Below are 15,121 nucleotides of genomic sequence, written 5' to 3'. Positions count from 1 at the left end.
TGTGTGTGTGTGTGTGTGTGTGTGTGTGTGTGTGTGTGTGTGTAAGGCTACTCTGTAGTTGGTTAATTGCCCTGCCCACAAGTTATATAGGACTCTAGTAAAGTAGTTCCTCTTAAAGGTAGGCTTTTGTTAAGGAGAAGGGAACTCTGGGTGTGTTTCAACTGGTTTTCTTCCCCCTTTGCCAGCCCAAAGCACACAGGGGATTTTTCCATCGCTGATCTTCACCCATGAGAGCCTGTTGGAGCTCCTGGAAGTAAAGTTAACATAAGTGTGGGTACCCTTCTGCCACTGGACCCCCCAAGAGTTTTAACTCACAAGCCAGCCCACACTCAACCTCTAGCAGTGTACCAGTTATTTTAAGTCTTCCTACCAGTTAGGGCTCCAGGGGCTTTGGCTGCGGGTGAGCTATAGCTTTATGTCTTCACCTGGTGTCTCCAGTTGTCAGGGTGGCAGTTTGCCTTGTGACCTTACTTCTCTGATGAATCTAAGAAGAGTTGTTGATTTTCAGTTTTTCAGCTTTCCTCTTACTTTGAAGATGAGAGAGACAACTTCCAACCCCTTTGCATGTTGGAGCAGAAACCAGAAGTCCTTTCTTACAATTTTTATTTATTAACTTTTGGCGATGAGTATGGATTTTATTCATTATAAATGTAATAGACACATGGAGAAAGCCATGGATGTCTGTTTGCGCAGGTTGAAAGAGCAGAACCTTGTGAAAGACCTGAGGCCCCGGGACCTCCTGGAGAGCAGCAGTGACAGCGACGAAAAAGTCCCTGTGGCCAAGCCCTCCTCGCTGTCCAAGCGAAAACTGGAGCTTGAGGTGGAAACAGTGGAGAAGAAGAAGAAAGGGCGACCTCGGAAGGAGTCTCGGCTCATGCCTGTGTCTCTGTCTGTCCAGGTGAGGCCATCAGGCCCATGCTGCCTCCCCCAGCCTACCTCATAACCTCAGTGCTGGAGTCCCCATGTGCCCAAGTGGGATAAGAGAGGCTGCGCATGCCACAGTGTGCCTTATCAGTTGGGAATGGTTGGCGAGACATGCGTACCCCCAGAGGTAGTATGGAGGCCATGCTGCCCCACACCTGGCGCTCAACCCACTCAGAGTCCTTGAGCAGTGCCCTGAGGTCAGCTATTCATCTGGAAAGTGAGGGTCTTTAGAGCATTCATCTGCGCTTTCACCCTCACAGAGTGGGTGGAAATGCCTGGGGAACCAGCCCGGTGTCACCTGTGGGTGACTCACCTTTACCTGACATTGCCCTACAGTGCTGGGGTGGGGCTCAGGGACATTTCTGCTCTTGCAGTCCCCAGCTGCCCTGACCACAGAGAAGGACACCGTGTGTTTGTCTGTACCAGCACCTGCACTGAAGCTGCCCATGCCAGGCCCCCAGAGAGCATTTACCCTCCAGGTGAGTAGGTTTCCTGTCTCCCCCAACAAGCGTGCACATTCTCTCCACTCTCCCCCTGTGTAAACCCTCAGTTGTCACTGACTTAGGGCTGCGTTCCAGGGGCTCTCCATCTCTTTCTGGGGGAAGTTGTAGCTGATCAGGGCCCATTACTAGCCTCTTCCCCAAGGGCCCCCTTGCTGCCTGCCCACACACATGCACGTTTCTCTTCTCTGTGCTTCGCTCTTCCAGTCCTGCTGCCATCTTCTGGATGGCCAGCTCCTTCAAGACTTGTCTCAGTTGTTCCTTTTGGTAGCCTCCTTCAGCTCCACATTCAGCCTTTGGTAGCCTCAGACTTGATATAGTTGGACTGCATCATAATGGCCTGTCTCCCAACCAACTCACTGGCCCTGTCCTCTTCCCAGGACCCAGCAGAGTCATCATCAGAGCTGTTTGAGCTCTTGTAGTAGAAGCTTGTTCAAAGCACAGCTCTAGAGCAAAGAATCCTTTATACCCAGAGCTCTTCCATTCACTCAGTCTAGCACCTGACCTTGGACGTGCCATAGGTTTATGCCTCTTGTTCCTCAGCTCAGATGCACATCCTTGGGAAACCTTCTAGGGCCCCGCATACAGGTCACTTTCTACTGAGCATACACTGCCCCACCCAAGCTGGTCCTCATGGGATATCAGAGGTGTCAGCCCTTCCCACCACAAGGCTTTCTGGGCCTAAAGGTAGGGACCTACGTGGTTTGTTCTTGTTGTTGATGTACTCGGAGACAGGGCACACAAACCCTTTTCCAAACTCTAGCTGCCCCACCCCATAACCCAGGGGCTTTACCACTGAGTGCCGCTTAGGGCTGTTCTTGGTTTCTGGGGATCTATGAAGGGACCCGTCTCCCAGCAGCATCCAGCCCTCTGCCCCACCTCACCCACTTGTTTGGCCATATGAGTGCAGACTGTTCAGCTGTTCTCCCTTGGTTTTCCATATGGGCTATCCGTCCATCAGCTCCCTAGGCATGAGAGATGAGGCTGAGCCAGCTCCCAGCCCTCTCCCTTCTCTGGGGGCCACACATCTGGACCTCCGTCCCACTTGTCCCACCCCATTACTATATATGCCACCACCGTCCTGTTGGCTAGCCAACTCTGTCTACTTCTCTGTGTCTTTTTCCTGCTGCGGGGTCTCTGAACATCTCATCTGTCACATGACCCAAGTCTCAGTGGGCCCACCATCACCTGAAAAGACATTTTGTTTGTTTTCTTCCATCCAGGTGAGCTCCGATCCCTCCATGTACATTGAAGTGGAGAATGAAGTGACTGCTGTGGGGGGCGTGAAGCTAAGTCGTTTGAAGTGTAACCGGGAAGGGAAGGAGTGGGAGACGGTGCTCACCAGCCGGATCCTCACTGCTGCTGGCAGTTGGTAAGGGTGAGGGTCTTCGCCCAGCCCAGCCTTTAATGTCAACCAAGCACCACGTGCTATGCTGTGTGGCACTGTTACTGTCTGAGGCATGGTGCATTGCCCTACGTGCTAGCTCTCACAGAGGCCTGTACCATGCCTTGCCCTGGGCTTAGGACGTGTATCTGTCATCTCAGTCCCCACAAGACCTAATAAAGCCGGCATCATTATCACCATGTTACAGGTGGGGAAACTGTCTTAGAGGGTCACCCAAGGCAGGATTTCAACCCAAATGTTATGATTCCCTTATCTGGTCAGGTTCCAGGCTGAGCTCTGCCTGGCTCTCTCTGACGTGGAATGGTTCCTTCTCTGGACCCCAGATTTTCATCCAGGGAGAACAGGATGGATTTCTGATTGTCCTGTGAGTCCCCAGCCCAGCCCTGTCCATATTCTGTATGAGGGGAGAGCTTAATTCAGTGGTTAGTCATCCAGTGTCTTCCCGTGGGCTTCCAGGACACAATCCCCTGGAGCTGTTTTTACATGTGCTTGATCTGAAAAGAGGACCAGTGTTTTCCTCAGGTGTCTGTTGAAGTATAGGATCTGCCGTCAGGACCATGTATTTGGTACTATTATAAGGATTTTACAAAGATAATTGGCTTAGATACAGTCATTTTAACTAGATCCCTAATTAGTTATCATGAGACTGCATGTAAAATGCTTTCACAGTGCCTACAAGTACTCGGCCTTCCATCTTAGGTCACGGTTCCCATGGGCTCTGAGCGGGTGCATAATGTTGCACCTAGAAGGAACCATCATTCTGTACCTCCTTTTCATTCTCTGCCAAGATGAGTAGACTGAGCTTCTCAATCCCAGGCACCCATGAATGACCAAGAGGCCTGTGTGGTAGATACTGCTGTGGGCTCCCCCTGGATCAACATTAGTCTGAGCTCAGAAAAGCTCAAGCAGCCGCTGAAGGGAAAGAGAACACATTCTCTTTAATCAGGTCTCATTTAGGCTAAGCTCCCATGAGCCCTGCTACCCTGATCCTTGTGGCAAGCCCTTGCTCCACCTCTCCCTCTGCTGCTTCTGCTCAAAGGAAGGTCACAGCAAGTATAGGTGGGCACAGAAAGAGGAAATGTTCTGCATTTCAAGGCTGCTGCCTCTGCCACAGCTCCCTGTCATCATGACACCTGTCCCTTCTCTACCTTTTCAGTGACGTGGTATGTGTCGCCTGTGAAAAGAGGATGCTGTCAGTGTTCTCCGCCTGTGGTCGCCGTCTCCTCCCTCCCATCCTCCTGCCGTCCCCAATCTCCACTTTGCACTGCACGGGTTCCTACGTCATGGCACTCACGGCTGCAGCCACATTATCTGTCTGGTGAGAGGCAGGCCCAGGGTGGGATGGGCTCCAAGCAGGATAGGGCTGTGCAGATCCCCTCTCACTGCAGGGACAAAGAAGGAAGCAAAGGAGGCCACTCAGCAGAACAGTCCTTGGACACTGTAGGTCTGGGGGTCTTAACGCCTGAGGGGCCCTAAGCAGTCATACACTGCTTGTGATAGCCATCCCGTGTTGGGGGAGGGAGGATGTGCAAGGAAGTGGGGCAGGCTGCCTACCCCTGCCACCATCCTTAAAGGAGCAAACCTCATGACAAATCATATGCCTGATTGCATGTGCCAGGGTCCAGAAATGGGATCTCAGCTGCCAGAGCCTGGCCACGCTTCTCCCAGAGTTGGCATGGTGTTGGTGGCAGACCCCACAGCTCTGTTGCCTAAGCCCTCATCTGTAGACTTGTACAGAGGTAGTGTAGTGACACATGGGGAGTGGAAGCCACTTGTGGTACAGAGCCCCTGTCTGGGGAAGCAAGGGCTGGCTCTATACCAGGAACCGTAGAGTGGGGTCTGACCACCAAGGCACACTTTGATGTATTTACTCCAACTGGAGAGTAACTCCCTGTCTCTCTCCTAGGGATGTTCACAGACAGGTAGTTGTGGTGAAAGAAGAATCGCTACACTCCATCTTGGCAGGTAACCTCAGCGGTGGACCACCCCTTGTTCCCAGGGGGTGGGGAGGGGGTGGGGAGGGATGCCAGGGCTAGGCAGCTTCAGTTCCTGACATGAACCAGGCTCTGGGCCCAGCCTGAGGCATTCAGTGTTGGAGAAGATGCATTCTCTCCCAGGGCACATTTGAATGGGTCTCTGAGAGGTGACAAATAGCCTAGTGGGTGGCAGTGAGACCAGCATGCACAGAAGAGCAGCAGCTGCCTAGTTGCTGAGTCAGTGTGAAGGCACGTGTTGCTGGGACAATGGGAGCCGTGGTTTACGTTTCTCCTTAGGTCATATGCAGGCACCTGCTGATCAGAACACACCTAGAACCCATTCTTGTACTGTCTCCCTAGGAAGTGACATGACAGTGTCACAGATCTTGCTGACACAGCATGGAATCCCAGTGATGAACCTGTCCGATGGGAAGGCATACTGCTTTAATCCATCACTTTCTACATGGTAAGTAAGCCAGCCCCTAGCCCTGCCCTTCTGGGAGAGTGTCCGTCTGAGCTGGAACAGACTTCTGGTCCTGGCAGTCAGGCCTTCCTGGCCTGGCTTCTCCTCACAGTAAAGCCCTGTGGTTCTGGCAACAGTGGCAGCCCTGCTGGGCTCTATCTGCTTTATACAAGGAAAGAGAGAGCTTAAACCCACCAATAATGCCCCACTGTCCCTGGGCAGGGGTGCTTTCCTTCTGCATTATTCTCTGAGGTCACTTTGGAAAAATTAAAAATTTTTGTAAATTAAGAAAATTGGTTGTCAATACACATGTCCAGCCTGGCGTCCTTAGCATTGTCAGCATAAGTGAGTGGGCTTCACAACATTGCCACCACTCATCAATTTTTGTAGCTTAGCAAGAGCCAAGTAGCGCTTCCGCTGACTTTGTGAATTAGTAAGTTTGCACCATCACTCGCCATGTGTCATGGTCTGTCTTTCCTCAGCCCATTTTGGAGTTTAGAGCTCTTTTCTGTATTTGTCAAATCTCTATTCCTCCAAGATCTTAATCGAGACATGTGAAGCCTATACATTGTGTACCAGCCACTCTTTTCTTCTGCCTGCACCTTTGGTCCTTCATACCCAAGCCAGCTATCTGTCCTCCAGCCCTTGTCTGTCAAGAGTTGCCAGGCACAAGTTTATCCTGCCACTGAGATTTCTTTCTTGAGTTAAAAAAAAAAAAAAAAAACAAAAAACAGGTCCCTGGCTAGCTCAGTTGGTAGAGCATGTGATCTTGAGGTTGTAAGTTCGAGCCCCACATTAGGTATAGAGATTACTTAATAAAATATTTTTGGGGGCACCTGGGTGTCTCAGTCAGTTAAGCGTCCGACTTCGGCTCAGGTCATGATCTCACAGTTCGTGGGTTCGAGCCCTGTTGGGCTCTGTGCTGACAGCTCAGAGCCTGGAGCCTGCTTCAGATTTTGTGTTTCCCTCTCTCTCTGCCCCTCCTTGGCTCGCACTCTCTCTCTCTCAAAAATAAACAAACATTTAAAAAAATTTTTTTATTAAATAAATAAAAATAAAATATTAAAAAAAAAACCTCCCCATTCATAGCTCTTCCAAGTTACAAACCCTTGTATATTATATGTGATTACTGTAATTATGGAAATAGGCTGTTTCTTTAAGAAGAGAAATGTTGGCTCTGTATTTTGGAAACATTTTTACAAAGGCACCCAACTTTTTTTTTTTTTAATTTTTTTTTTAATGTTTATTTTTGAGACAGAGACAGAGTATGAGCGGGGGAGGGGCAGAGAGAGAGGGAGACACAGAACCCGAAGCAGGCTCCAGGCTCTGAGCTGTCACCACAGAGCCCAATGTGGGGCTCGAACCCGTGAACTCTGAGATCATGATTTGAGCCGAAGTCAGACACTTAACTGACTGAGCCACCCAGGCGCCCCAGCACCCAACTATTTTAAAAGTGTGGGTAGAATGTTTTCTTAACAAAAATGTGAAAGGTCCTGAGAAGCTGATTGCTTGTGATGCTGTAGAAGCTCAGGAAGTCTATGGCCTGGCATTCCTGGAAGCTTCCAAGGGCTAGGCCAGGTGGGCCCCAGGCAGACAGGCATCCGATGCACACTTCACACACAGGCCTCTGTCCTCAAGTGCTGAGACCATGGAGCTCAAGTGGTCCCAGCAAGAGCCCTGTTGGTGACCTTCACCAATCATCAGTTTTGCCTCATAATGAAACCTGTCCATGAGTACTCTATGGAGAGAATGCAGTGACCCTCAGCCTCTGCTGGTGCTCTGACCACAGGTCATGTGGTGCTTGCTCCTTGGTGGCCTCACTGCCAGCCTTTCTGGTGGACCTCTTGGTTTTCCTGACCTCTGCTCCTACTGTTGCCTCCCCAGGAACCTGGTTTCTGACAAGCAGGACTCCCTGGCCCAGTGTGCAGACTTCAGGAGCAGCCTGCCTCCCCAGGACGCCATGTTGTGCTCCGGACCTTTAGCCATAGTCCAGGGCCGTGCCTCCACGTAGGTGACCCAATTTGCTGGGGGAGGTGGCTGGGTCACACAAGCATAGTCCCACCCAGGCCTGCGCTCTGACTGCCCATCTCCTTTGCCTGGCTACTGCTTAAAACAGGCAGGCTTGAAGGTGCCAAGGATCATGGGCCCATATTAGGTAATAACACACAGTGCTGGGTCACAAGCCCTGTCACTTCAGAGCACAGATGGTGGTCTGAGTTGCTATGTGTCATGGACATGATGATGGGCAGTATTTTGAAGGGCAGTGGGGGAATGGGCTGCTGGCCTGTCACCTCAGGGGCCTTGATAGGAGTTACAGGGTGGGATATACCCAGGATGCTAGACAGACCAGGAGGCCTGTGGCTGGGACCTGGGGATGGTTTGGCCAGTGTGGAGTCTGACACCTGCCTCTTTACTGGCTCCGCACTGGTGTCCAAGGGCACAAGGTGGCAGCCTCCTGCCCCATGCAGTGCCCACTGCCTCATGATGCTTGCTCTGCCAATCTCTGCAGTTCAGGAAGACAGGCAGCCCGCCTCTTCTCCGTGCCTCATGTAGTGCAGCAGGAGACCACCCTGGCCTACCTGGAGAATCAGGTTGCAGCAGCACTCACCCTGCAGTCCAGCCATGAGTACCGCCATTGGCTACTCCTCTACGCTCGGTACCTTGTGAATGAAGGTGAGGTTTCTGGTGGTCCCTCCATCTTCCTGGGTCTGGCTCAATTTCTATCCCAACATGATCTTCCAGAAAGCCCATGAATCAAGGCAGAGATGCAGTGGCCTAGGACTGTCTGCACTCTCCTTCCTCCCAGTCTCCCCAGAGGCCCTGGACTCCAACTGCCCCATCAGCAAGATGGCCCTCAGCCCCCATCTCTTAGCCTGAGCTGTAGTCAAAGCAGCTCAGCAGGCATCCAACCCTATTATAGACTCTGAGACCCTGAATTGGGTAGGCCCTGAGGACCAGGAGGACTGGCAGTAGGAGGGGGTGGGGGCACAGGATGCTTGAACAGACATGCTCCAGAGGAGCAGAAGGCTCAGTCTCTTGCCTTCCCTCATACCCTGGAGCTTCAGTGGTAGCTGGTCACCCCAGAGGAGGGCTTCTTCTGGCAATATCCATTGAGCCTGCATCTCTCTTCCTCCAAGCCCCTCCTGCCCTGGAAGGGCCTGCCTGATGTCCAGCACCTCTCCATGGCCTTCTAGCCCAGCTTTCCCTGCCAGCACTTCTGATCTCTCCCACCACCCCCTCTTCCCTTTTCGGTCAGCAGAAAGCTCGGTGTGTTGGAAGAGGTGGACATCCTGTTGTCAGGGCGCCCTGCAATAAATAGACTTTCATCTCTCTGCTAGGCAAGTGTGGGGTTGTTTCTTACCACCTTCCTCCCACTTGAGCTTGTCCTCCAGGGTTGTGGCTTGGGAACTAGCACTCCCAAAACTCCCTGCGTGACCACACAGCTCCAGGCCTGGTCACAGAACTGCCTTCCCCACAGCCTCTCCTGGCCTTCTTGGTTTTGGTTTGCTTTTGACCTCACCCTCCCTATTTTGTTTATAATTTAAAGTACAGAAAAGAGAAAAAAAAAAACGTGCCGAACCCCTACAGGTGTCACTTCCAGAGCTCACATGTCACATTGCCTCTGATGACATAATTGTGTGTATATATAAACCTCTGATGACAACAAATATGGCTGACCAACTCAAAGTCCTTGCCAGCAGACTCCAATGATGAGTTTAATTTGCCTCTTCCCGCCCAGTCTGCATGGTTGCCCAGCCTGTGTGGTCACTGAGTCTTCTAAATACTCAGTCTTCCCAAGCCCACACCTTTGCTGGGGTGCTCCTGTCACATCGGAGCCTCATACCCCAATCCCCTGGGGAGACCTGTCCTCTGGCTCCTCTAATTTACTTCATCCTGGGTGTTGATCAGGACTCATCCTGACACCCTGAACAAAGTCACTGCCTCCTCTGAGGCCTGCACCTACTTGTGGGATCACTTCTGCTTGCTTCTCTTTCTCCATCTTTCACACATCTGTTCCTGCGTCCAGTAACACAAGTCACCTCTGTTCTATTTCTTGCTTCCTTGACTATAAAAGGACTAAAATTTTAAAGGGAGACCCCTTTCACTTCTAAAATTCCTCAGATTCCAGCATTACCCTCTTACTCTCCACCCTTATCTTTGGGCGATTTCATCATACCCTATGGCTTCAGCTGCCACCAGTGCTAACAGGCCCCCAGATTCTGCCACCAGCATTTGTGGCACTCCACGTGGCTGTGCCATAACCTGTGAGTTGATGGGCCGGTGACTGCTTCTCCTATCTCCTCTGTTCCATCACCACCTCACTCTAAATTAATACCCTTGCTATCTCTTACTTCCCGAAGGTGCCTCTTGACCCTGCTGATCTCCTCTCACTGTCAACATGTCTTGTCTGAAACAAATCTGACCAGCCCACTCCCCTCCTTCCACAATTCCCACATTTTCCCATCACCTTGGGGAGTTTGTCCCAGAGCTGGCCACATCTCATTTTTCCCATGGGCCCAGCACATAGAGGGGCTGCTGTATATGCTATCAAGGGAGTGGGTTCGTGAGTGAGTCTGTCATTATGGGTGTCAGTGCCCCAAACTGAGAGTCGTTCAGGAGGCTTTTTGCCCAAAGCAGCCAATAAAATAAACATTTGTTCAATCTATTTTGATATACACAACAACTTAGCATATTCTTGATTTTTTATTTCTTTTTGTAATGTGTTCCTATTTCTGTTTTGTTTTGTTGTTTTTGTTTTGTTTTGTTTTTTCCCGTAATTAGGGTTTGAATACCGACTCCGAGAAATATGCAAGGACTTACTGGGTCCGGTTCACTACTCCACTGGAAGCCAGTGGGAGTCAACGGTAGTGGTAGGTGCTGCTTTCATTCTTGCCACAAGAATTCTGTCTTAAAAAGTGAAGGTAGAGATGAAAAATAAGTCAAAGTGCTTTGAAATTCTTCCCCATTAGACTTCTTCAGCACACCGCCTTGGACCCCAGCATCAGTGAGAGGCTGAGATGTCAGTACTGCACTTGTGGGCAGGAGCTGGGTCTTTGGCATCAGGGACCTAGAGAGTGCTCGGCCACGCGTGCACGTGTGCTGAGGAAAGCTGCCTGTCAGGGGCTGTGGGTTTGTTCAGTAGAGAAGATGAAAGATCTTTCCCTGCTTTCCTGGAGCTCCCAGTCTGGTAGCGAGGCAGACAGAAGCAAGTAAGCAATTCCATCAACAAGATAGTTTTAGACCATGGATTATGCTAAGAAGGAAATAAGTAGAGCAATAAGCCGAAGGTGCCTGGGAATGAGCAGCCAGGGAGGACCCAGAAGGGGACTTTTAGGATGAAACCCAGGGATAAAAATGAGCCAGCTCTGCTGAGACCTGGGAGTCTCCTGGTAAAAGTGATAGTGAATGCAAAGAGGGCGTGGTACATGGGGGCCACTGTGGCTGGAGTATAGTAGGCAAAGGAGAGGGTGGTGTGAGACTAGGTGAGACAGATGAACAGAAAGGAGATCGTTGAGACCTTGTGAGGAGCTGGAGCTGTTGGAGGAGTTTGTGCAGCGGTGACATGAAGTGACCCAGATCAGTCAGCAGGAGTGATATGAACTGATGTAGCAAAGCAGTAAGAGCTTGTTTTTTGCAGCAGTCTTGCAATAGGTGAAGGTGACTTGGATTGGCACAATGGCCATGGAGAGAGGAAAGGAGAAAGATTCAAGTTGTATTTTGGAGGCAGATCCAACCAGACTTGGTGGGTGGATGAGTGGATATGGAATAGATTAAGTGAGAATAATGAGTATGCATACAGTTGCCTCCAGAATTTTTGGCTTGCACACACGGCTGCTAATTCATTGAAAGGAACAGGTTGGTGAGGGATGGGAGTTGTAGATATAAGTTAGCTCCCCAGCTTCTTCTTTAGTCACTGAGCAAATACTGATGGAGCACCCGCTGTGGCCAGGCATGGGACAGTGAGCAGTGAACAAAGCCGACAGGCCCCACCTTCATAGGTCTACATTCTTGTGCAGAGAAGCAGATTCTAAACAACTGAGCAAGTACCTGTATTGTGATGGGTGGGGGTGGTGCTATGGACAAACATAAAGAGGGCAAGGGGATACTTTCAGGATGCTATTTTATATTGGGTAATCAAGGAAGCCTTAACTAACTGAGCAGAGAGACCAGAAAAGGTGAGGGACAAAGCCCCACAGATAACTGGAGGAAGAACATCCAGGCAGAGGGAACAGCAAGTTCAGAGGCCCTGAGGTGGCAGGGCTTGCAATGTGGAAGGAATAGCTGAGCAGAATAGCAATGGGAGGGTGAAAAGGGTTGTAGTCAGAAAGGTTGGAGGGTCAAACCTCATAGGTTCTATAGGCCATGGTGTGTGCTTGGCCTGTGTGTTTTATTCGATTTTTATTTTGTTGTAATAGATCTTAATTTGGTCAGTTAATAGAATCCTACCTTCAAAGTCCCAATTCCCCTTACACCTTTGAAGGTATGGTGCCACAGTTTTAACATCCACTGTTGTTGCTAAAAATCACTGCTGTAAATCTGATTTCCATTGCTTTGTAAGTTCTTTTGGGATCCTCTCTTATTGTTCTGAAGTTTTACACCATAGTCTGTTTCTTTCATTCATACTGTGCATTTTTCTTGGTTCTCTTCTTCAGTTATATCTTCCTTTCCATTTTCCCCATCATCAGAGAGATGTAATGTCCTCTCTTTTTAAAATCTTCTGTATAATTTTTTTGTAGTTTCAGTTTTCTCCCCAGATTTTCAATTTAGTCTTTTATCTGCTTGAGCATAGTAAGTTTAGTTGTTTTAAAGTTGTATGTCTGATAATTCTGGTATCAGGAACCCTTGTGAATCTGTTTCTTTTGTCTATAGATGTGTCTGTGCTTTCTCATTTATATTCCTATTTCCTTACACGTTTGATTATTTTTAACTGTCTGCTGGACATGTTATTTGAAAAATTATTTGTAGGAATGATATGAGGACTTAGGTAATGTTCCTTTATTTTATGGAGTACTTTTATTTGCTGTTGCCAGTTCTTGAGGCATCAGTACTACAGGGTCCCCTCAACCCAGTTCAGGGATTTAGGTTTTCTGGGCTGTCTTGGAATTCAAAGCCAGATACTCATTTGTGCAGGGTCTGGTTTACTTCCAGTTTACCCTTATTCTAGGGTACATCCCCTTGGGGTGGCAGCAGAAGGTGGGGGATGACTTACCAGGAACTCCCACTTTTCATTTTGGCCCCTGCTTTGATCCCCCTATGCCCTCAAGTCTGGCAGAAGCTTGCTCAGCCTCTTTCTCATCAATAAATGTTCCTAAGGCAAAGGTGTCATTCTCTGGCCTTCTACCTTCTCCACATGCCAGCTTAATCCTTTGTCACTAGCACATTAGCTGTCTGAATTCTGTTTCTGTTTGTGTAGCTAGGTCCCCAACGGGAAGGGTTCTGAATTATCAGTAAGAGTAAAGCTGTTTCTTTACCACTCATCACCTCCGGAGCACCCTGACAGGACATCTTCTTGGGTGAGAGATAGGCTGGCACATGTCTGACCAACCCTTCTCTGGGCCAAGTTGTAGAGGTTCACTCTGTGATCCAACAGCCACTCTGGGAGCCTTAGCCTAGGATGTCAGCTGGAGCTCTACTACGTAGCAGTTTTCTGTCTCAGCCTCAGGGTAAGCATGCTAGGCCAATATGGTGCAGATGGAAGGGGGCACAAGCAGGTCACCAATTATTAGCCATGTGCTCTTTTCTCCCACTCCTTCCTGCTGCTTGTTCGTGCCAGCTCCAAGCAGGATACCTCATTGGAGCTTTGTCTAGGAGAGCCTGGAGCTCTCTTCACAGGAGGGAAGGTGTAGTCCTACCTGCTTTTTACCTTCTGTAAATTACCTAATATAGCTGGTCTGCTCACGGTCCCTGGTATCCATAACAAATGCTTTCAGCTGCAGGTAAATGATACTCCTTCTAATGGTGCTGAAATCTTTTTTTTCTCTCTCTCTCTAAGTCATCTGGAGGTAGGTGGTACCCCTATATCTCTGTGATTCTCCTGGCCTTTACCTCGTGGTCACAGGTAGCTTTCATACCCAAGTTCAAGGAAAGAGGATAGTAGGAAGCCAGTACTAGGAACATCAGAAAAGGAAAAGCTACCTGGCACAAAAACAGACACATAGACCAATGGAATAGAATAGAAACCCCAGAACTAGACCCACAAACGTATGGCCAACTCATCTTTGACAAAGCAGGAAAGAACATCCAATGGAAAAAAGACAGCCTCTTTAACAAATGGTGCTGGGAGAACTGGACAGCAACATGCAGAAGGTTGAAACTAGACCACTTTCTCACACCATTCACAAAAATAAACTCAAAATGGATAAAGGACCTGAATGTGAGACAGGAAACCATCCAAACCCTAGAGGAGAAAGCAGGAAAAGACCTCTCTGACCTCAGCCGTAGCAATCTCTTACTCGACACATCCCCAAAGGCAAGGGAATTAAAAGCAAAAATGAACTACTGGGACCTTATGAAGATAAAAAGCTTCTGCACAGCAAAGGAAACAACCAACAAAACGAAAAGGCAACCAACGGAATGGGAAAAGATATTTGCAAATGACATGTCGGACAAAGGGCTAGTATCCAAAATATATAAAGAGCTCACCAAACTCCACACCCGAAAAACAAATAACCCAGTGAAGAAATGGGCAGAAAACATGAATAGACACTTCTCTAAAGAAGACATCCGGATGGCCAACAGGCACATGAAAAGATGCTCAACGTCGCTCCTTATCAGGGAAATACAAATCAAAACCACACTCAGATATCACCTCAAGCCAGTCAGAGTGGCCAAAATGAACAAATCAGGAGACTATAGATGCTGGCAAGGATGTGGAGAAACAAGAACCCTCTTGCACTGTTGGTGGGAATGCAAACTGGTGCAGCCGCTCTGGAAAACAGTGTGGAGGTTCCTCAGAAAATTAAAAATAGACCTACCCTATGACCCAGCAATAGCACTGCTAGGAATTTACCCAAGGAATACAGGAGTACTGATGCACAGGGGCACTTGTACCCCAATGTTTATAGCAGCGCTCTCAACAATAGCCAAATTATGGAAAGAGCCTAAATGTCCATCAACTGATGAATGGATAAAGAAATTGTGGTTTATATACACAATGGAGTACTACAGGGCAATGAGAAAGAACAAAATATGGCCCTTTGTGGCAACGTGGATGGAACTGGAGAGTGTTATGCTAAGTGAAATAAGCCATACAGAGAAAGACAGATACCATATGGTTTCACTCTTATGTGGATCCTGCCTGAGAAACTTGACAGAAACCCATGGGGGAGGGGAAGGAAAAAAAAAAAAAAAAAAAAAAGAGGTTAGAGTGGGAGAGAGCCAAAGCATAAGAGACTCTTAAAAACTGAGAACAGGGGCGCCTGGGTGGCGCAGTCGGTTAAGCGTCCGACTTCAGCCAGGTCACGATCTCGCGGTCCGTGAGTTCGAGCCCCGCGTCAGGCTCTGGGCTGATGGCTCAGAGCCTGGAGCCTGTTTCCGATTCTGTGTCTCCCTCTCTCTCTGCCCCTCCCCCATTCATGCTCTGTCTCTCTCTGTCCCAAAAATAAATAAACGTTGAAAAAAAAAATTAAAAAAAAAAAAAACTGAGAACAAACTGAGGGTTGATGTGGGGTGGGAGGGAGAGGAGGGTGGGGGTTGGGTATTGAGGAGGGCACCTTTTGGGATGAGCACTGGGTGTTGTATGGAAACCAATTTGACAATAAATTTCATATATTGAAAGAAAGAAAGAAAGAAAGAGAGACAGAAAGAAAGAAAGAAAGAAAGAAAGAAAGAAAGAAAGAAAGAAAGAAAGAAA

The 15,121-nt window shown here is 48.9% G+C and overlaps 1 protein-coding gene across 5 annotated transcripts in view; it reads left to right on the top strand.

The window, feature by feature from the left end:
• Nucleotides 1–15,121, top strand: part of HIRA (histone cell cycle regulator) — a 106,290-nt gene that overhangs the window by 79,782 nt on the left and 11,387 nt on the right. For 4 of the 5 annotated variants that reach the window (XM_040465128.1, XM_040465129.1, XM_040465131.1 and 1 more), the window contains 8 exons: nucleotides 694–898; nucleotides 1,299–1,403; nucleotides 2,648–2,796; nucleotides 3,986–4,147; nucleotides 4,736–4,794; nucleotides 5,166–5,271; nucleotides 7,153–7,275; nucleotides 7,778–7,941. In XM_040465128.1, the coding sequence (XP_040321062.1) occupies nucleotides 694–898; nucleotides 1,299–1,403; nucleotides 2,648–2,796; nucleotides 3,986–4,147; nucleotides 4,736–4,794; nucleotides 5,166–5,271; nucleotides 7,153–7,275; nucleotides 7,778–7,941 (1,073 nt within the window). Of the gene's footprint in view, nucleotides 1–693; nucleotides 899–1,298; nucleotides 1,404–2,647; nucleotides 2,797–3,985; nucleotides 4,148–4,735; nucleotides 4,795–5,165; nucleotides 5,272–7,152; nucleotides 7,276–7,777; nucleotides 7,942–10,050; nucleotides 10,140–15,121 lie in introns of all 5 variants that reach the window. The other variant, XM_040465130.1, reaches the window with a different exon arrangement.

This window comes from Herpailurus yagouaroundi, unplaced genomic scaffold (assembly GCF_014898765.1).
Source record: "Herpailurus yagouaroundi ecotype Mexico unplaced genomic scaffold, PumYag 545, whole genome shotgun sequence".
Lineage (NCBI taxonomy): Eukaryota > Metazoa > Chordata > Mammalia > Carnivora > Felidae > Herpailurus > Herpailurus yagouaroundi.
Note: the sequence above shows the minus strand (reverse complement) of the source record. Positions and strands in the feature narration are given on the sequence as shown.